This window comes from Nomia melanderi, chromosome 2, assembly GCF_051020985.1.
Source record: "Nomia melanderi isolate GNS246 chromosome 2, iyNomMela1, whole genome shotgun sequence".
NCBI classification, from domain to species: domain Eukaryota; kingdom Metazoa; phylum Arthropoda; class Insecta; order Hymenoptera; family Halictidae; genus Nomia; species Nomia melanderi.
The window spans coordinates 6,038,169-6,061,855 of NC_135000.1; the positions used below are offsets into that span (position 1 = coordinate 6,038,169).

The 23,687-nt window shown below is 35.2% G+C and overlaps 1 protein-coding gene across 16 annotated transcripts in view; it reads right to left on the reverse strand.

Moving 5' to 3' along the window:
- The window catches only part of dnc (phosphodiesterase dunce), a 220,604-nt gene that overhangs the window by 19,707 nt on the left and 177,210 nt on the right, over window positions 1-23,687 (reverse strand). Inside the window, exon 1 of one of the 16 annotated variants that reach the window (XM_031974570.2) lies at window positions 2,816-3,444. The exons of the other annotated variants lie outside the window; for them this stretch is intronic. Within the exon in view, the coding sequence (XP_031830430.1) occupies window positions 2,816-2,935 (120 nt within the window). The 5' untranslated portion in view covers window positions 2,936-3,444. Of the gene's footprint in view, window positions 1-2,815; window positions 3,445-23,687 lie in introns of those variants that run through there. 16 annotated transcript variants of the gene reach the window in all.

A 23,687-nucleotide genomic window follows, 5' to 3' on the forward strand; every position in this document is an offset into this window, starting at 1 on the left:
AAGAACAGCGGCGCTTGATTGGAAAATTTCAACGAAATTTCTCAAATCGCTTTACTTTGAATTTTGCATGGATCCTTGTGTTTTTTTTTTAACGATAACGACAGTAACTATAACACAATATTAATCAAATAATGAAGCATAATAAAAGAAAATAAGAATAATGAAATAATTAACCACAGTAAAGTAAAATAGGAACTAGGAATAATTAAATAAGAAAGGAGTGATTAATTAAGTTTTTCTTTATACAGAGGCGAAAGAATAAATGTTTGACCGAGCACGGAAAAGTAAAATATTATAAATATCTTCAGATAAAAATATTGATTACTCGTTAATTAATGATCGAATTAAAGTGGAACAAAAATATTCCAATCGATAAGGACCCAAAATATGTAGAAAGTAAACTTTGATTTATTAAGTACTTTAAGCAGATACGTATCTGAAAAAATAAAATTATTTTGAATAAAGTACTTAGTCACTGCATGATAAATCACAGGGACATTATTCAGAATAATGGATACACGTGAATAACTAAAGCGTTCCAAAGGCAAGACTCAACAGTATTTACGCCAAAGCTTATCTATGTAAATTGAAGCGATCGGTAACAATTGCCTTATCAGTTCGATGGCGTCGGTTCAATTACTGATGTGTGCTAATCAATGCACCCCTCTTTGTTCAGAGTTTCTTTGTGCATAAATATCTCTACGCACTAATGATTCCAATAAAAAAAAATCACAATTTAGATTGAAATAATAAATTTAATAGTATCAGCAATAGTAGAATAAAATAATCGTTCAGAGTTTCTTTAAATATATTCCAATGAAAAATAGTAAAGGAAAATCTCAATATCAATTAAAACAATTAATTTAATAATATCAGCAGTAGTGAAATAAAATCATTTATTCTAATCAAATTCGTTAATAAAAGAGATTTATATCATTGGAGATGTTAAAGATTCCACTGATCTCTTAATAAACTGCATCGATCGAAATCGCTCCATATTCGTCGAAATAAGGATTATCGATCATAAAAACGAACACTATCGATCGGTCGATTGATTTTTCACATCGTGCCATCCCCGTTTCTCCAGACAAAGGGTTCTGACGCGTCGAGCGAGATATCGATCGGTTTTGAAATCGCTTATTTGCCAGCCACAGCGCGACATATGGCTCCGGGATAGAGATTCACGTGTAAATCGGACGATCCAAGCTAAATCCTCGGCCACTCTTGCCGGGGATTAATATCTCCGGTTTTTATCTTAGAAAACGAAACAGCACAATCAGTGAGCAAATGTTTTTTCATGCTAATTCTGTTCCACCCCTTCATTCTAAAAAATCCAATATATTTTATACGCAAATAATGTAAAAAATGTTGGAAATGAATATAAATTTGAATACGTCAAAGCGAGCAAATATTTTTTCATGTTCCAGCCCTTTTGTTCTAAAAAATCCAATATATTTCATACAAAAATAATACAAAAAATGTTGGAAATGAATATAAATTTGAATATGTCAAGGTGGGAAAATGTTTTTTCATAGTTCCAGCCCTTTTGTTTTAAAAAATGAATGTAATATATTTTAAACAAAAATAATATTATAACGAAAGATTAAAAATAAAAATAAACTGACATGTATTAAGGTGAGAAGATATTTTTTATGTTGATTTGAAAGTAATCCCCGTTCCACCCTCTTTATTCTAAAAATTCATGCGATACATGTTGTATAAAAATAATATTATATAAAATATTGAAAATAAAAGTAAATTCGAATATATTAATGCGAATAAATATGTTTCTATGCTAATTTCAAAGTAATCCCCGTTGTTCCAAAAATTTGTCCAATATATTCTACATATTTGAAAATAATATTACACGAATGATTGTTAATAAGAATAAGCTCGAATGCAGTAAGGTGAAGAAGTAAATGGAAGATTGTAAATATTTTCAATTAACTTTGTCAACAATGCCCGCAGCGTAAATTGTGTTAACAGAGTCCGTTTGCACACGGAATCTCGCGAATTAATCGATAAATGATCTTATTATTTATTCTTCCCGGGCAAACTTTGATCGGCAGTAAATTTTTCTCTCGCATGTCAATTGTCACGTACGATTCCGGCGCGAAGAATATTTATTTCTCGGAGTCAACGATCCCGTGCTAACTCAAAACAAGCATGTTTACAAACTTCCATGAAAAGTATCCTTGACACACATGTTTTTCTGAATGCAAATTGCAAAATCCTCTGTTGTAACAGACAGATGACATTTTATGCGATAATCTGCATCGAACCGATCGAGCATAGATATCTACAGACTAGATAAACCTAAGCCCCTTCTAACTCTTCAACAAACAGAAACCTTCTCAAACTCATTCAATGGAAACCTCCAATGAAAACAATACATTGCAATCCCCAATTCATCGAATAATTCAACAATATAATTACCATATATAAAGAAACAATACACAAAAATGATCTCCATCACTATAAACCGAACAACCTCCAAACGAACGCCTACAAAAACAATTTTATCTCCAACCTTTCACCAATCCTCAATCAAAAGACACAATGAAGGATCCCAATTAGCATAGAAACTACCTCGAACCTCCAAAGCAGTGAAATAAAAAAGCCATTTCAATATTACTCAATGCAAACACTGTTCCTATCTCGTAACATATTCCTCATACCAGCACAACAGCCATCAAACCTAATGGATTCTCCAAAAGCAAAAAGTCCAGCGAAGACAAGAAAGACCAATCAACTGCTTCACTCAGCTGGTCTGAGGTCAAAGTTCCCTCGATAAAGATCCGCAGAACTCGATTACCTGCACGACCACGATGCTGGCCATGGCCGTAAGGTCCGCCAGGGTCCTCAAGTAGCTGAAGTACCTCGCGGCCTCTCCCACATTTCCGGGACCGAACTCCGTGCCCATCTGCTGGACCATGGTTGACCACTGATAGTCCCGATATACAATCAACGAACTAGTCGCAGTCGCGGAAGGAAGTTGAAAAAAAAACAGGTAACAATCTCTTAGTACACTGTCAATGATCCACGAGCATCGGCGATCGCTCCACTTTCACCGAGCGCTGAACCTGGCTTCCAGCCGTAACTCGCAAACAACACACTTTCTACTGGTCGGTCTTCTTCTTTCCCGAAGAACGTCGGGGATTAAATAATAATTGCACTCCGGTGTCTTTCCAGTTGATCGGAAGAATGCTGGAGAACTGTATAATGCAAGCACACTTCGCGTCTCTTTGGATTGGTTAGCAGCGTTCACTGTTGCTCAGCAAGATTCAGCGAAGACTCTAGTCGTGTGGCTCACTGAGAACTGAAGCTACTGGTTTCACTAGATAGAATGTACTGTCGAGGTGCTCTGAGCCTCGGAGGACGTCTGCGGTGCGCGTGAACGTCACTCGACTGCTAAACGTGGTCTACGTGCCGGAATCGAGACCGCCTGCTTTTTATCGGCGTGAAAGCGCTAGCGCTGCGCTCGCTTCGAATGAATCGGTGGTGGGGCAGGGACCGAGCGAACGAGCGAGTTGGTGGAGTGACGATTTTAGGCGATTTTCGGAAGAGGATCTCGGTCAGGAAACTGGGGAAGTTGGTTGGCACTTGGACACCAAGATGGTGTCTAAGGTTCTACGACAGGGCTGCGATGAGTGTGGATTGGGTCTGAATTAGGGTATGCCAGGATTCAGATAGGATTTGAATTGGGTGTAAAATGAACTATACTGGGTTTGAAGTGAGATTCAGTGATGATTTTGGTATGAGGTGTTTCGAGGAATCAGAGTTGGGTCTGGGACTCTAAGATGATGTTAGGAGACAGGGCTAGCAGAAATGTTAATTGGGTTTATGTTGCTAGATTTCAGGTGAGATTTAAATTGGGTATGAAGTAGGCTGTGCTAGGTTTGAGATAGTGTTTAATGAAGATTTGGAATGGGTATGAGGTTTTTCGAGGAATCAGAGTTGGGTCTGGGACTCTAAGATGATGTTAAGAGACAGGGCTAGCAGAAATGTTAATTGGGTTTATGTTGCTAGATTTCAGGTGAGATTTAAATTGGGTATGAAGTAGGCTGTGCTAGGTTTGAGATAGTGTTTAATGAAGATTTGGAATGGGTATGAGGTTTTTCGAGGAATCAGAGTTGGGTCTGGGACTCTAAGATGATGTTAGGAGACAGGGCTAGCAGAAATGTTGATTGGGTTTATGTGAGAGTATGCTAGGTTTCAGGTGAGATTTAAATTGGGTATGAAGTAGGCTGTGCTAGGTTTGAGATAGTGTTTAATGAAGATTTGGAATGGATACGAGATGTTTCAAGGAATCAGAGTTGGGTCTGGGACTCTAAGATGAGATTAGGAGACAGGGCTAGCATGAATGCAAACTAGGCTCATATTAAGGTATACTGAATTTGAGATGAGATTTAAATTGGATATAAAGTAGTCTGAGCTAAGTCTGAGATAGTATTTAATGAAGATTTAGGGTAGGTTTGAAGTGTTTAGAGGAATCCAAACTGGATCTACATTAAGATTTTTTAGAACTAAGATGAGAACAATTAAGTTAGTTCAAAAAGATGGTCTAAGGACTCCAAGATGGTTCCAGTGTGGACCTAAGCTAGGTTTGATGTTAGTTGCAATCTGGATCATAATTAACTGTAAATTAAATCCAAATTAAGTCTAGACCTTAGTTAAGAAGCTAATCAGTTCCAACAAAAGTCTATTATAATCTAGTACCAGGACTCAATCTATCACACATCAAAATAAAATCCAAAATAGCTTCTTACTAACTCCAATTCAGCACAGATTCAAAATCTACAGAAGAACCAACATAAATCCAAATTTTATCCTAGAGGACTCTAAATCCAACTTAACCACAAAATCAGGTCCAAGTTAGAACCACACTAAATCTTAACTTGGATCAAATGCAACCCTAAAACATAAAGTGAACCAAAACTAGGTCTAGTTCAGGTTTAGTTCAGGTCTAGGTTAGGCACGGTCCATCGTCAGCAGGTCTCAGATTTTGTCGCATAATTGACGCTCTCAGACCCGGTGCCAAGTGGAACTGCGGAAAGTGTCTCGTAATGATCACTACTCTGCACTTTTGTGTGCTCAAGGGTTCTGCTAGAGGACACGTTCCAAGAATAATCGATCAAGATCTCCTTCCACCTTCTATCAAAGGTACCATTCGCGCGAAATAATTATTCTTCTTCTCGTAAGAAACATACACCGTAATGGACAACATTTACACAACTCTCGATGCTAGAGAAATAAACTGTGCTCGACTTATTTTCACTTCAAAGTTCGAAGAACTCTTTTTCGCGAAGCACAGTTCCGTCAGAGTAATTCCCGTGTTGTAATTTACACGGAAAACGAAAACCCTTGTTGGAACAAAAACGCCACGAGTTTCTTCGTAACGGTAACAATGGCGCGTAATAATAGGCGAAACGGAGAGGAAACGTTGCCCGCGATATTTTCGGATTATTATTCTTAGCTACATCCATTTCATTTATAGTCTCGATCGAATCTGGACCCGATTTAACCCCCTCTACTGTAATATCCAGTCAAACACGCGATTAAGATTTTCAATTAGATTCGATAAATCTAAACGTTGTTTATGTATCTTTCTTACGAACGAAACGTTACCTGTCTGTTATCAGTTTTTAACGGTTTGCAAACAAATATAAAACTGTATAATGCTTAATGTTAGCAATAGTAATGACCTGATCAATTTTTATGAATGAATATGAAGTTGCATAGTATTTAAGTGTGGTAGTAATAGTGAATAATACATTTTATAAACATATACAAGATTGTTTAATATTTCAGGATAAATATAGTCACTGTTGAACGTTCCTTGGTGCTTTTTAGGATATGAAGGATAATTAAAATGGAAGAACACGTTTAGTCAGCTGTATGTTACATTTGACTGTTTGACCGAGTCATGAGTTGAATGATGGTTACAGAACGTGTGATAGAATGATGCAATATGGTTGGTGCATACTGTATGAAGATCACTTGATAACTAACCTGAGAAATTCAGTTGATCAATCAATTTTCATTTGTTCCCGCTATTCTATTCCCTAATTCTTAATATTTTCGACCACTAATCTACTATTCATCAATATGGTTAGAAGTAACCAATGAAAACTATAGAATTGTAAATCAGGACACTTCTTGCCTCCGTCTATTCCGTGTACATCAAGTCGTCCCCTAAATCAACAGACCGATTTACAAGGTATTTTTTAGGTGATTTGCAATGATGTGTCAATTAGAAAACAGAACCGAATGTTCGTTGTGGCTGAGTCACCAAGACCGGTAATCCGAGGTGCAGGTCAACGGTGACCGTCATAATCTGTCAGCAACCATGCGTTGGCTGTAGTAATAAACCAATAAACGGCTTCGGGCAATGATACATAGTTTCAGGGGTACTAATATTGTAGCGAAATATTTTATATACGCTATAAAGGCGGGGAAAAAATTAATGTGTGGTCTTAGTCAGCAGTGCGTAACAATTCTTAACGATAAAGCAGTTGTGAAAAAAAACCATAAGGCAAGGGGTTCACTCTTTAAGGAACACGATTTGAAAGATGAAAAAAAGCTGCATAGAAATGTAAAATATTAACTCCTTACTGACGAGGATTTTTTAAACTTTCGAGAACATTTTTGGTAAAACAATTGCGTTTTTCAAGTACTAACCCTTTGGCGAATTCCGACACTCTGCCGAGATCAAACTCTCATATTTGTAATACTAAGTTGCACAGAAACAATTTAATTACCGAAACAGCGAAAGATCAGTAAGTTGTTTCTTTTCTTTTCTATTATTTAAGCATTCGATGTGTAATTCGACAGGATCTGCCTTAGGTTTCGTATACTATAAATAATCTTCGTCCGCAGAGGGTTAAATTCTAGGAAAAAAGTACATGTCAATTTTCCGTTATTTGGGTAACTAAATTATTCATCTATAGGTTTCGAATTTAGATTTTGTAGATCGAAGTTTCCATCATGGCGGTATTCGACTGGAAAGGGTTAAACTGTATATTTATTCCTTCGTCTCTATGTAGAAAGAATAACCTAGTTACTGTTTTGTTACTTAATTATTCCTAGTTACTATTTCATTTTACTACTCTTAATTAATTATTCTTACTTTCTATTTTATTTTACTCTATATATTATACGGACCATATTTGTTATCTAATTAAAAGTCGCCTTGGACAGTTTTGAGGTTGGATCTAGGTTAATATTTATTTTATATTATCACACATTATTAATATTACAATATTATTACCGTTATTAACATTTTTCTTCTGAAAAACAAAGGTAGTCCGTATAATACGCTGGCAAATAATACCCCACCGCGAATAAAATGGTAACCGAAAGCCGAGACAGTTTTTCAACCAACCTAACTTCAAAAAGTTAAAAGGAATCTCGATGAGATTCAAGCCTCGCGTCATTCGCGATCATTGTTAGCGTTCCAAGAGGCACGGTACCCCGAATGCATATTCATTGTTGAACTCTCGGACTGAACAAACAATTCACCTGGCAAAACCTGCACGCGATAAAAAGTGCCTTTATTTTTATTTCCCAACGGCACGTTCTCGCCCAGCGAAGTTGTTACTCATTGTTTCTAGTTCAAAATTAGAAGAAAGACGCCCCAATGTCGAGGGTATGTTCCAAAAGTCATGCTCGGGAAATAGAACTCACAGATTCCGCGAATTCCACGATCGACCTATTAAATTCGGTTTACTTTTTCAACAAACTGTAATCGGACAGGGCAAAGTTTAGATTTACCTAAGCGTTGTCGATCTTCTAAAACGCGCTACGCGGAAGTGTCTAATAAAGTTCAATGAAATCTGTGTCTTCCTTGGAATCCTCGTCCGAAATTCTGTGTCCAAAGTTCACTTCGGAGATTGAATTTTGATTCAGATCCATTTTTAAATATAACACTAAAATTGTCGAGCTGAGTTGACTCTTCGAAAATCCTCTGTACAAACGCCAAAAGTGCATCTATTGAGACTTTAATTGATTTACAATTCAGTTTGCGTATTGCTGAATCAATTTCTTTAATAGTGTCTCGAAGATATCTGTTATCTTTTTAATAATTGCTAAAAGAAGAAATCAGAAGTTCATTTTGACTCGTCTGGTAGTTCTGTTAAATTTCAATCAGGCTTATTTCAGTAAGTGAATTAGTCTTGTCATTAGAAGTGTAGGTATCAAACTGCATTCGACTAATTGCACAATTTTCACGAACGAATGAAAAACTGGAATTTACAGTAATTACAGTAGCATTAATTTTTATATTCAAGCACACTTGATTTATGTAAAAGTGGGAAGAGGGTTAGTCATTTATAATAAATAATAAACAATAAACTACATTAGTAATAACAAGAAACTGTAATGAATTCAATAAATTAAAAATATAAATAAGAATGTAAACGTAGATATAAATATAAGAATACGCACAAATTTAATTTAACAAATTCCCGTTTAACGACAAATACTTCCGATGGAACTCGAGTCGCTGACTCGACACGGACAATTTAGAATTTTGGCGCGGAAACGAGCGTGACAACCGAAGTGTCACTTTTCCTGGCCCTGATATCATCGACCAGCGTCGCGTGGAGCCGAATTGAGTCACTTTCGGCTGCACGTGACTCAACTTCGTCGAAGACAGTCAACGTTACCTATTTCGAACCCCTGTCGTTCCGGCAACAAAGCAGAAACTTATTTTTTGCCCGATAAAATCTCCTACGCAGACATTCATGAAGGCGAACGACAGAAAATACACTTCCCCTCTCAGTCATTTGAATGCATTAACGTGGAAAAAAATGGCGCCGGTGTATTTCATTTCGTTCTTACGGTTCAATAATAATTGCGTAATAATTTCATAAATTATTGCGAGAAAAACGTAATTACGAGTTGAAGTAACGAGTTATGCAATGGAAAATGCAACCGTTGACGTTGATAACGTCGTGACGTACTCAAGCCTTGAGTCAAGCTTATCTTTTGATGCATTTTCCACGGTTTCGAGTGGATCTTAAAGTGTTTTTGATAAGTAAATTGCGTGACAATTAGTCGGAGAAACTGTAACCTCAATTTTATCTCCGCTGCAAATAGTGTTGTTATTGATATATTTTTATTTGTGGAATTTACTTGAAGCACTTACCCTATGAATAACTTTTTGAAGCTTCACGAAATCTTATAGAATACTTTTCGAAACGAAGAACCGATGTATTCGAGGAATATTTCAAGAATCTTCATTCACAATTCCATAATGACACATTGGGATTGAAACTTCGCAATTAAAGAACCTATGTTCACGCTTAACCCAGAGAAATCAATGTCAGAATGGTTTATAAATTTTCATTGAGTTTCATAGTGTCTGGACTGTTTTTTTATTTGGGCACTAGATTCTGAAAGAAAAGCTCAAAGTTTTGTGGAAGACAAACAGAGCAGTAAAAAGATTCCAAACATCTTAATGAAGGTTATAAGTCCACCTCAGGTCTTGTGCATGTTCTCGATGTGCATCTGATTAACGCACAATTGCATACGACTTGAAAAACACGGCGGTATAAACTTCTAATTTAGTTTCAGATATTTTGGACCTATTAATATGAAAAGTTATATTGAGAATTTATACGTCAATTATAAACTGTATGAATCTGTTAAATTCACGACTCAAAATAATTAAAAATTTAATTTAAATGAACGATACTTTTCAACTTACAAACATTCCGAATTCTTATGAATTACATATTTACACGAAAAATTTATTATAAAAATTAACATCGAGCTTCATAGATTAACCATAAACGCTGAAATTCTTAAATCTCCAACTCAAATTAAATCAATAAATTACACATTTTTCAACTGACAACCTCTCCGAATTCTAATAAATTACAGAAATTACACATCTCCCAAAAGGATTACTTTTCATTTATCCCAAGTCTCTCCTAACTCAGACAATTTAACAACACCAAAACATTTTCCAGCGATTCCAAACAATGAACATAAAAAAATAACATAAACAAAAATTAATCGAATTGCCTAAGATGAAAATCCTACATCCAAGAAAGCCTGAAACGTTCTTCCACTTAAAAAGGGAGCATTCCCGAAAGCACTTTATCGCCTGCTTATCGATTACAGAAATTTCTTAATCCTCATCAGCCCGGCGCGTGATCGCGTTAATCCGAAATGATAATAGCGGATCACGAGAATCCGCTGGGGAAGGTTGAAAATTTTAGATTGGCTCCGAGCACGTTGACGTTTCCCCGACAAAGTAGCTCCAAATCCTTCGATGGATCAAACGACATTAACTGCGAGGCTTTACTCGAATTTCCACGTCGCGTCGCGGCGCGCCATTTTTTTCCGTCCCCCCTCTTAAATTAGATCGACAGTTGAATCTAGGATTGCGAACGTGACGACGCGCACGTACGAATTTGCGAAGCTCACAATGCAACCAAGTAGTCACTGTAACTACTGACCAACACGCACGTTCCTTCAATTTTATGGTAATTAAATATAAAGAAGAAAATCTAAAATTTATAATGGGGAAGAGATTCCATTTGACAATTTTAACATCATGATGATAAAAATAATATGTGGATGACTGTGGATAGTAGAAAGATAAAAATGATTTAATAATCAATTAGTGTGTGGTACATTCTAAAATACCAACGCATAAATTGAGTAATGTGTCAATTTACCCTTTGCACTCGAGAGGTGACTCTCAGTCATCATTTGATTTGATATAATAAAATTATAAGGTCATATAATATTAACCCTTTGCACTCGAGAATATTTTCCAGTATGAACGTGCATTATTTTCTGACGGAATGTTAACGATAGAATTTACTTACGTAAAGGAACATCTTGCAAAAATTCGGTGGCAAAATTGTTTTGTATATGTTTCATGTGCCTTATTCATTCTTTTATGTAGAATTTTCAATTTTATAATTTTCCTGTGTTGTGTCAAATGGCGATTGAGTCGCCTCTCGAGTGTAAAGGGTTAAGCTTTGTATAATGCATCGACACGAGGAATATTGGAATAAAATGGCTTTGTTTCTTAATTTATGTATGATTTCTTATTGGTTGGTTTCTAAGAATACTTCTAGTGGAAAATTTTCGAGTGCAAAGGGTTAACGCTAACCTGCCGAGCAGTTCAATTGACTTTTTGAAACTTCACTATAGAAACTGCAAGAGTGTATCAAAATTTTAATTGATTTATCATTCAGTACTGCTAAATCAATTTCTCTAATTTCTCAGAGAAACATCTGTTATATTTTTAATAATTACACAGTGTACTGAAGAAATCAAAAATGGATCAGTTTAACTCGTCTGATAGTTTTATTAAAAAGTATGAGTGACAGGGAAGTGCTTCAGACAAAAGTTGTAATAATGTTAGCGTTTTCGACCTACGAGACGAATAATTTTCTTTGCGATTATTCCGTGTCTAATTCAATGCGCAGTTCCCAGACGAATATGATTACACGAGCTAGCATTGTTCTCCAGGAAACGTGAATCACGGAGGTTAAAGAAAATTTCGTCAATTATTCGGAATTTTCCGAATCGTGTTGAAATAACTGTGCTGTTTTTCTGTGTCACGTTTCTCTGGAAATAGGCGAAGATTAATGATTACTCGACATAAATTAAGCATTATCGTGAAGTGATTAATGCTTGGGTTACGTTTTTTGGAGCATGGGAGTATAATAATTGTTGGAAGTTCATTAAATGTTATGTACATTGTAATTTATGTATTGCTTGGAGTTAATTAAATGAAGGAAATGTTTCTGTAATCGTTAAGCGATTAATTATTCTGTTTCTTTGGGCATAGAGTATGCATAGAACAACCTCGATGCACACTGCGTCGCACTGGCAGATCGAACAATTTAGAACAATAATCGTGATCAATTTAACATCGAGAATGAGACGTTTCTCACGTTCTTAATCTCACGAGAGAAAATCGAGGAGATGAGGACGGGCGGGGAAGAGTTTCCTCAGAAGTTGGACACGAAACTAGAAGTTTATTTGATGTAGACGGAAGTGGTAGGAACCCGTGACGCTCGCGTGAGAGCGTGGGTGGCCTCCAATTTCGGTGATCTGTAAAATTGCTGTCTCCCACTCTTGATTTTCCAATGCAGCTCTGCGCGATTATCATAAAAGGAAATTCATGAATAGGATTTTAATAAGTAAGAAATATCTGATTAATTAATACTTTGCACTCGAAAAGAGATTCTTAATTGATCCCCACTCTTTATTTCCTAATACAGTTCTATGGATTATCATAAAAGGAAATTCATGAATAGGATTTTAATAAATAAGAAATATCTGATTAATTAATACTTTGCACTCGAAAAGAGATTCTTAATTGCCACTTGGTTTGACGATGAAAAATGGTACTAATCAATATTGCAGCTGCCAGAGGTATCTTCAAATATTGGTACTCATTATAAAATTAATAACTTTTCATAAACTTATAAAGTAGCAACTAAATCGAGAGCATTTTAATTGCCACTTGGTTTGACGATGGAAATTTGAGGAAATTGAAAATTTGTAAACTTTGATATTCAATATTAAATATAAATATCAATGTAACGTAACAATACAAAATATTCGAAAATAATTAAGTAAAACAAATAAACTTAAATATTTGGTCAATCATTATTTCATATATTGAAATTGAAAGTATCAACAAAGTTGGTGCCTTAATTTACGTAGAGTGTCTCCATTAACGTTAATTACAAAAAGCATCGTCGATATTTTATCAGAAATGTATCAGATTGCTATTTCTTTATAGTGAAAAATCTTTCGACCGAAAACAGTTAATAGAAGCAAAAAAAATGTAAGAAGATTAAAACAATAAAAATATCATGATTAATAAATTTATGGGTCAAATGAGAGAATACTACCAAGATCTCCATTACAGGATGAAATTATAGCACCGTGTCGCATTACACGTGTCGCGTACAGAATATGCTATGAAGATCTTGTCAGGTTCGTGAAAGGTGTGCAAAACGATACTCTTGTGTGCCTAAACCGCAAAATAATGATCCTGGTCGCAGAACCTTGTCATTGCCCTTTTTCCTGATCATCCCCCAACAGTATTTTAATTCAAACCGTCTACGATTGATATTACTAGTAAAACAGGATAACAATATTTATTTATACCGGTCGAATCGAGATCAATTAATTCGCTAGAAACATTTCCGTGACTATTAATCATACTTATTCAACCTTTTTCATCGTGGAAAGAAAAACTGGTGCAACGTATGACGTGTGCAGCTGTGTTACATGAGTACAATAATAAAAAAAAAATTAGTGACAGTACACGTTGATAGTTTTTAAACGTTCGATTAATCTAATCGACAGCTGCAATGTTGTTATAGAAAATGCAAATGATGCATGTATAAAATGGATGACCTATTTGAGTGATCTTGAACGGTTAATTGATTCAATTATTTCCTGAATTGAACGGAAATTCAATTATTTCCTCAAATGCACCATGGCAGCTCAATTAATTCAATTATTTTCTGATATCGAGTTCTCCAATCAACAACTGCAGTGTTTCTTTATTCAAGGAGAATTCTACGTCTGCTATTCATTACAGAAATGGCAGCAAGAAGCTACCTAAAGGAAATTTCCTAGTTCACAACCTTGAGCAGTCAATTAATTTAAGCGTTTTGTTGTGTGTAACCTTCCAATAAATAAGTTAAATATTCGGTAGTGACAGAATCTATATTTGGATTATATAAAGACACAAAAATGGTAATAGTCAATACTTCAGCAAACATGGTGGAGTTGAAATATTGGTACTAATTAATAACTGTAGCAGAGATTTCTAAAAATAACGTCGTTATCATCAAAAGAATTAGCAATGACGGAATAAGCATCCTCTGTAGCACACAAATTTACGGAAATGGCAATAGTCAATATTCCAACAGAGATGAATAATATCAAATGTTTGTATCAATTAATAACTCTGTAACATACATGTCTAAACACATTTCAATATTACACATGAAATTAGTAATGACTGCGTTCACATCCTCTACACCACATAAACCCCCAAAAATGGTACTAATCTTCCAGCTGCCACAGTTACCTTCAAATATTGGTACTTATCATAAAATTAACAACTCTTCATAAACTTCTTATAAATTAACTAAACCAACAGCTTGAACATTGCATACAAAATTAACAGTGACAAAATCAACATCCTCTACGCCACAGAAACCCCCAAAAATGGTAACAGTCGATATTCCGTCAGTGACGGTCAAGTTCAACAGCCTCGAAACTGTGGTTAACTTGCTCCCAAGCCTCTGTCTATAGCCCACCGCAAATTTGGCACGTTCCTTCCCACGAGCCCGATGCTTCCGCCCACAATTGCATCCTGTGAGCACCGTCGCGCTTCCATAACAAGCGTGGCTCGCCGACAACGTGACCCACAGAGAGAGACAGAGAGAAACCGTGTCGTGATCGATGCACTTGAACGTCACCGGCGCGGAAACGAGGGAACGACAGATAAAAAATGAATGTCCCCGTGGCGGTCGGCGAATTATCGATCCCACAGGCGCAGCCGGTGCATGTGGGCTGCAGCCGGAAATAGCTATTGTTCCGTCTTCCGACGGACAAAGGTGATGCGTCGCCTTTGTCGCGCGATCGATTATTTTATGAGACTTCATGCCTCCATGACAGGTATCGAGAATCTTCTATTGTGAAATGCAACGATTCTACAATGATCTGGTGCGTTTGCTAGTTGCATTTTGTTGTGCTTCATACTGTGGAATGCAAGGATTATGTAATGATTTGCTGGATTTACTGGATGCACTTCGTTTCGCTTTGTATTGAGAAATAGAATGATTCTACAATGATCTGGTACATTTGCTGGTTGCATTTTGTTGTGCTTTCTACTGTGGAATGTAAGGAGTCTATAATGATTTGGTGGATTCATTGGGTGCATTTCGTTTCTTTTTGTATTGAGAAATAGAACGATTTTACAATGACTTGGTGCATTTGCTGGATGTACTTTGTTTTGCTTTCTATTGTGGAATGCAGAGATTCCGTAATGATTTGGTGAATTGATCAGATACACTTCGTTTCGCTTTGTATTGAGAAATAGAACAATTTTACAATGACTTGGTACATTTGTTGGATACATTTTGTTTTGCTTTCTATTGTGAAATGGAACGATTCTATAATGACTTGGTGCATGTACTGAATGCATTTTCTTTTAACCTCTAATAGGAAATGCAACGATTCTAGAATGAGTCGATGCATGTAATAGATACATTTTGTTTTGTTTTCTAATGAGAAGTGGAACGATTCTGTAATTATTTGATGCAATTACTGGATGCGTCCTGTCAGAGTGCATTTTTCTCTTTGTCGGTTGATTTCATTCTTTTTGTGGTATATTGGTGTTATTGCAGTGACACTTATAGGAACAACTCATTTGCCAAAGTGACTACGAAATAAGACGCAGAAAGTTTAATTGAATTGCGTACGCAAAACGCCATTTAAGAGTTTTAATATTGAAATTTTAAAAAATTCAGAAAACAGAGTGAGTGACTTTGAACGCATAATATAAGGAATATTTTTTTTATATATTCTCAATAACACTTTTTCGACTGACTAAAATAAACAACATTTATTTAACTTCACATTGAACAAAATTTTGTTTCATTAATTATCTTCAACCGAACAAACAGATCTATGTTCATTCCATTTTTCAATGTAATTGAAATTCATATTCATTTATTAAATTTATAAATGCACGGAAGTTACTTTAATGCACTTTATTGCTTTAACCTGACAAAGCTTCGATTTCCCTTCGCTCTAAATTTCAATTAAATTCCTTGCAAATTCACTCCGATTTATTAAATTTCAAGGCAACGTCTTCAGTGTCTAATCTTCATCCTCATAATATAAAATTAATGATATCCCTTTCATTTGAGCTTCAGAAAAATTTTAATTTGATTTATTATTACCGTTATTAAACACCCAGACGCCTTTCGAAATAGAAATTAACATTGAAGATAGAATATAGATGTATTTTCATTGAAAATGTTCAGTCGCATAATTTAAAAAATATTAAACTTTATCAGAACCGATTAATTATTCAAAATTTATAAAATGCCATTAAGACATCTGAATATTTCGCACATAGTGACATAAATTGATCTCACTGAAAATCACCAGCAAGATAATTTTAAAAAATATTAAATTTTATCAGAACCGATCAATTATTCAAAATTTATAAAATGACATAAAGACATCTGAATATTTCGCATACAGTGACGTAAATTGATCTGATTGAAAATTACCAGCCACGAAGCCCAGTTTTCCACGAATTAACCGATACGCAATTTGTTAACAAATTGATAAAGCCGGCCCGACGAACGCGTGCCGCGGCGCCCGTCGCGATCGGTCACGAGGCGGACTCGTGCTGCAAGAATCGTCGTTGACACCGATTATATTGTGCATCAGAGAGATCCAAGTGGCACGAGATAGAAAAGTGCATCTGTTACTCGCCGAGCGAGACGCCGTCGAATAACCGATGATGTTTGTGTCACTCGGCGACCGGTTGCCGCGATGATTTATTGCGTTTTATGAATGCATCAGCTGATGATGGGACTTCGACGTGAGAACTGCACTCATAGGTGATGCACATTGATACTCGTGTGCTCCAGAATTGCCAAGATTGGATGCAATCATAGTTTCTTTTTCACTCGACCAAACGATCGGTTGAATGTATAAAAAGTTTCAATCGCGATTATGAATAATTCTTTGTTCCTTATGCGAAAAAGTGTTCGAAAAAATTAATATATACTATCCTCAAGGTTTGTTTCAGTTTTATTTGATCTGTTTTGAATGAAGGGGATTTAAAGATTTTTTATATCATTATATTTATATCATTATAGTTTATTTTATATTGAAACTTTGTTATATTATATTATGCAATGTTATAATTTATTAAAATTACATATTATATTTTATATAACTTGACATTGTAAATTTAAAATTAATCGAGACATTCGAAGTACTCGAAGTTCCCAGAATTCTCAAATTTCCTCGGGTGTCAGTTTATAATTTATTAAAACGTTATTACAACAAATTGTTCACCGTTCATTTATTGTTTTATTCGAGGTTTAGATTAAATTTGATTTATCAAATCGCACAAAAAACAAGTCAATCATACGAACAAAAATAGGAATTATTAACTGGAATAATAAACTGATTGCAAAGTGGGCCACTGTGTGTCTTAAATATTCAACAGTTGTGTATTCAGTTGTAGACAGTTCCGAACAGTCGGTCGGTTCTATTTTTGAGACACGATGAAAAAGTAATGGCCCATTATGCAACATCGTACTATACGTCTCCGATACATCGTTATCGGCTGAATGATCGACACCACTGATTGAGATTTAATTAGCCGGAAGAAACGTTTAATTAGTGCCCCGTTTTTCCGACCGTATTGCGTCGAATCGAATTTATACGCGGCAATTAGCGTGACCAATTAACTATTTATGGTCCTTTTCATTGGTTCCTTATCGACTCATTAATCGAAATCTCTATGAAAACTAAATTAAACCGCGTTTTCCTAAATTTGGCTGTGAAAAAATGCGCAGAACTTCGTGCAAATGTTCTAATTACTGTTCCTCTCTATTATTCGACTTTTCAGTCTTCGTATTCATTAAAAATTCACGTTCAACGTGTTAATCTTTGAATTTTCATAATTTATGAAGAGATTGTTGTCGAGGTTGAAAGTGGACGAGGATCGTCATGAGACGAAGCAATTTCTTAAGAACCACTGACGTCAGCGACGACCACCCAGAAGAATGAACTTTTGGAAACGATGCTGTACGAATTCTGTACAAGCAACAGCGAATCGTAGCTGGAAAAGAGGAGTAATCGTAGCGCGAAAGCAAATACTTACTAGGTTATAAATAATGCAGTATTTGTATGTTTCTGGCATTCGTGATAATTATGATAAACAAAACTGTTTTTAATCTGAAATTTATTCTTCTTCGTTATAGACGTATCTTATCTGGACATTGTAATTGGATGTGAAACAGTATTGTTTACCTTGACTTTTGAAACATAAAAGAAGTATGAGAATATTCCATTGTTTGTGGGAAATGTAGATATAAATGTGAAAGATACAAATAATTACACTATGGAGAATGTAAAGTGATGACAAGTGTAAATGTGAAACATAAAAAAGCTGCACTATTTATGGTAAATGTGAAGTGACGTAGATGCAAATGTAAAATACAAACAAAGTTGCATTATTTATGGGAAATTAAATGCAACGTAAATGTAAAGTATAAGAAAAATTGCATTATGTATGGGAAATCTAAGTAAAACGCAATGAGTAGACATACTGATGAGACACGGCGTATATATGGTTCTCCGAGAAGAATAAAAGGAAATGAGAAGGAAAAGGAAGGATACCAAACGATTCTTTAAAAATCCAAGAGAGGGAGTGCTTTCTCTTTTCACTTTGCGCGTCCACTGAACGGCTGTGAGATCGATTTTTCTATATCCGTGCCGTTCCGCACGTTTGTTCGTCGCCTTTTGTTTAACACAAACGATAAGCAACCTTTCATGACAAACGTATTCGCTAGGCTTGTTCCGTGAAAACTCCTACACAATAAATTATTTCCAGACAAGATGGAATAGAAGATAAAGATACTGATTCAGATCTAAACAAGAGTTTTTTATCGCCTGTGGAGTAAATTTTGTTGAATTGTTTACTGCAATTGTTAATCACTTGACTGTGAGATACCTGATAGATAACAGACTTAGATTGAATTTAGATTCAAATTAGTCGTTGAATTCAATTAGTGGTTGATTCTAACTGAAAATTTCACTTTATTCACTGAGGTTTAGATCTAATTTGAACCTTGATCTTATTCTAATTTGGATTTAACTTAGGATCTAATTTAGATTTCATTTTGGTAAAGATTCAACTTAAGTTTGTAGTAAATTTGAATGGTGTGTTGGTTTTCAATTTTGTTCTAATTTGGTTTTAAGTTTGGTCTGTAGAGATCTATTTTGATATTAAGCAAAGCTAGATTCATTTATTTCTTAGTTGAACCTAGATCTGACTTGGAACTTGTCCTAATCTTATCTGAACTTATTGTTAGACCTAGGTCCAACTAAGATCTCAATATTGATCTAATTTATTATCAAATCTAGGTCCAACTAATGTCTCAATATTGATCTAACTTATTATCAAATCTAGGTCCAACTAGGATCTCAATATTGACCTAATTTATTAATAGACCTAGGTCTAACTAGGATCTCAATATTAATCTAACTTATTGTTATACCTAGGTCCAACTAAGACATCAATATTGATCTAATTTATTAATAGACCAAGGTCCAACTAGGACCTCGATCTTGACCTAACTTATAGTTAGATGTAGCTCCAACTAGGATCTCAATATTGATCTAACTTATAGCTAAACCTAAGTCCAACTAGAATCTCTATAACAAATAAATCTCAACAATAAACTTACCCTAACCAAAGTAGGAAATATTTTAACAAAGGTCCATAAAATCCAGCAGAGAAAAATGTTAAACAATAAACCACACTTTCATCTCCAAAACAAACAATGCTCCAGCTAAAATTGAATATTCACAACACCATGATAAATACAACACTAATTAACTCTTTAACAACCATAGTCGTCAGATAATCACAGAAATTCCTACACATGTGTATTATTTCCATATTTATCACATTTATTAAACATAAACATCCCTTTCATTATAAAGCCAATTATTACAACAAAAACAATAAACTCGAAGTAGAAAGAGTTAAATTAAAGCAAGTTAAATTGCTAAAAGTCCCAGAGAAAAACTCCGCGTTGCAGTGTTGGCTAATGCGGAAAAAATTCCGCGGTTAAGAGGTTAAGTAATATGATAGAGATTCGATCCTCGAACTGTCAATTACCTACGGTCTGGATAATGTATTCCCACTGATCTATGTTCCATAGATCTATTAGTAAAAGCGTCGATAATACGACGGGAAATAAATTTAAACGGCGTGTTCGCGTCGATGCAGAATTTACAGTGCTGGGAACGTTACATTTCGCAGCTGACCCCGCGATTTCGTTTACGCGACGGGGAACGCGTGGGCAAGACGGGGCTGTCGATATAGGTAATCGCGGGTAATTTGTCCCGTCGGCTAACCTATCTCGAAGTAAACCCGCGAGCTGCGTCAAGCCACATTTACGTCACCATATATACTTATTGCGCCGGTGTCCTTATCTTCCGTCACGGAAATCCAGCCACAACACCGCCATTTTGTAAATAATGGTGAACGTCGTGTTTGGCAGTGGATTTCTTTATGGAATCCTTCGAGAATCATTATTTTATCATTTTAATATCGCTGAAATATGTTTTAAACGTTTCTTAGATTATAATGTTAATGTACTGGTAATTGCAATATAATTGTATTTAACGGTAATTGTGATTGTAACGAGTATTACGATGTTCTTGTAATAATTTTCATGAATATTACAATACGTGTATTGTCATGAATATTACAATAAGTGTAATATTGTAATTAATTGTGACTAAAATTTATTATAACATTCACTGTATTATGATTATTATTAATATTATATTTACGAGGAAGTTATATATTATATTTACTATTAGGAAGAAATATTATATTTATATTTTCAATAAGTATAATATAATATAACTAATATTCCAGCAATCAAATCATTTTCTCAATTCTCTATCTTTCTTTTTTTAAATGATGAATGCGTTTTTTCTCCAGTGCGCGTGTGCGTTTTTTCTATTCGTTTTCCTATTCATCGCGGAAAACAAGTTCTATTAATATCATGAAAAGAAATTCGATCTAATTCATGCATTACGCCGGCCAGGTGGAAAAGTAGACTCATCGCTATTTTTCACAGTTTTTTTCCTATTTCAATTCCGACGAGTTGTCGCGCACTGTTTTCCCATCGCAGAGTATCTTTCATGAATAACACGCTTATCGATTCACCGTTTTGAATTTGCAAGTTGCACGTTTATGTATGTCTCGCGGCGACTTCACTCTCCCGCGTCGCATGGAATCGCGAGCCTTTTTCAGTCACGGGCGCGATTAACAATTTAAATTTCATCTGTTGCCGGCAATTATCCTGTGTACGAATCCCATTACCGCGGAGTGCAGCTAGGTAATCCTGATAAAGACAACCTGTAAGCGGTGTCACTTTTCGAGATTGCAAAACACTACAGACTTGGTGTTACTCGCTAAAAATAGAAGATGAATGAAACAAGCGGTAATTACTATCGATAATAACCGACATATAAATATATAGATAAGTGGAAGATACGATGAATTAGGAATAAATTTGTAGATTTCAAGTGTTTCCAATTGAAATGGAATAATGATTGGAAAAGAATTATCTAGTTTATGCATTTATGATTATTACTGTCTACTGAGTATTTATATTTATTACACTATGTGTAATTATTAATAATTATTTTTTAAGTTGATTATAGTTGAGAATTATCTGTAAAACTATTTGTCATTATTACAAATTATTTTTAAAAGTAATAGCAATACTAGTTATTTTTTCAATTGCTTATAATTCTTTACAATTATTTCTAGAACTGTTTATAATTATTAATAGTAATTGCTGTTTATTTCCTATGTTTTCAACAGTAAGCTACAAAAGATAAATTGTAACAAAAAGCATCAAATCAATTTGGAGAGGTAGTTGCTTGAAATCGCAGGAAATTCCATCGGCGCAGGAAGGCGTCTGCTTCCAATCGGAATTATCAAAAGGCCAACATCCGGTCCGACCCGAGAAAATATTTCCTTCGGCGAATCCGGCCGTTCGCCAGACGTTTCCGCAGAATTTCCTTTATTCCGGCGCTCGACGACGGACATTTGCCATTTAAGCGAAAAATCAGCGCCACCATTCGGAGATGCTTATGCTACTGGCTTCCCTTCTCGAGTGAATGAAAAAAATAAAGCAACGGATCGACTTTCAAATAAATTATGAACGAAAGTAACTCGGATTCTTCGTTCCGGTTATAGGAAGACGGAAACTTTGTAATTTATCACGGGAATTCCAACGTTTTTATCGCCACTGGCCGAGAGCGTTTCGTGGTACGTAGTCAAAGCAAGCGTGAAATGTAGTTCAAGGGTGACGGAACGCGTAGACGCGTTGACGTCGAGGTGCCTGGCGTCGCGTGGACGGCCTCGTTCATTCACTTTCTTTCGGGAAGCTACGTGGTGTCCTTTGAACCACAAGATCCGCCATTTTGGATTCGTTCTGTTAACTTTTGGTTATAAAATTAGTCTATTGATTTTTTTTATGTATTATATCTTGAAGATTGTTGGTCGAAGTTTTTGATTCATTGGAATTTGTATGTTTTGAGACTTGAGAATTGAGATTTGAGATTTGAGATTGAAAAGTAGAAACTGAGAATTGAAAATTGAATACTAGAAATTAGAAATTGAAAATTGAATACTAGAAATTAGAAATTGAAAATTGAATACTAGAAATTAGAAATTGAAAATTGAATACTAGAAATTAGAAATTGAAAATTGAATACTAGAAATTAGAAATTGAAAATTGAATACTAGAAATTAGAAATTGAAAATTGAAAATTGAATACTAGAAATTAGAAATTGAAAATTGAATACTAGAAATTAGAAATTGAAAATTGAATACTAGAAATTAGAAATTGAAAATTGAATACTAGAAATTAGAAATTGAAAATTGAATACTAGAAATTAGAAATTGAAAATTGAATACTAGAAATTAGAAATTGAAAATTGAATACTAGTAATTAGAAATTGAAAATTGAAAATTGGATAATAGAAGTTTAAAATTGAAAATTGAAAATTGAATATTAGAAATTGAATATTAAAATTAACGAAATATTTGTTTCAATAAACAGGTAACAAAATTCGAATTCGATTCACCTTCTTCCTGAAAAATGTAGTTTCGAAGAATTACTCTTTCAAATATTGTAATACCTTGGGATTATGACATTATATGTCCAAATGACGTATAGAAAGCAACTGTGAACAATGAATCATCCTCCACTTAACACAATAATCATTGTAAACGAAATGCAAAAGTATGTCCATGAGTGTTCTCACTAGAAATAAGTCTGAGCGAACGAAGAGCAACAATTCTCGTAACGCTGACGTCCACGGTTTTTCTCTAACTAAAGGAAACCTAGTAAAACATTAATTTCCAGTCTCCAAAGCGGGTGACTCATTCAGAAATAAATTTATTAATGACTATTACCGGAGCGCGACGATTAACGGAGATACGTATTCTCGGACAAAGAACGATTGCCGGTACAGAAATTCACCAGTCAGTCACGCAGTCGTCGCGGTTGTCGCAGAATGCAGAAATTCACAAAATGCATGAAACGTGACGCTGCAACATCGGATTAGAGACATTCGATTGCATATAAATGTCAGCGTGTAATTCAAGTAGAATTAGTACGTGTCAAACGCGGCGTCAACGGTTCTATGTAACGCGCAGAAAAAAGGCTGATAATTCATTTTTCGTTTCAACCCTCTCGAATTCCTCGTCGGATTCCGCGAAAATCGAGCGATTCCGGCGAACGTCACGTCACGCTCGGAAAAATTACGCGAACGATAAAATCCTGATAGTGTAACAGGAGAGCAAGAGTATTACACGAGGAGGTGGACAGACGTC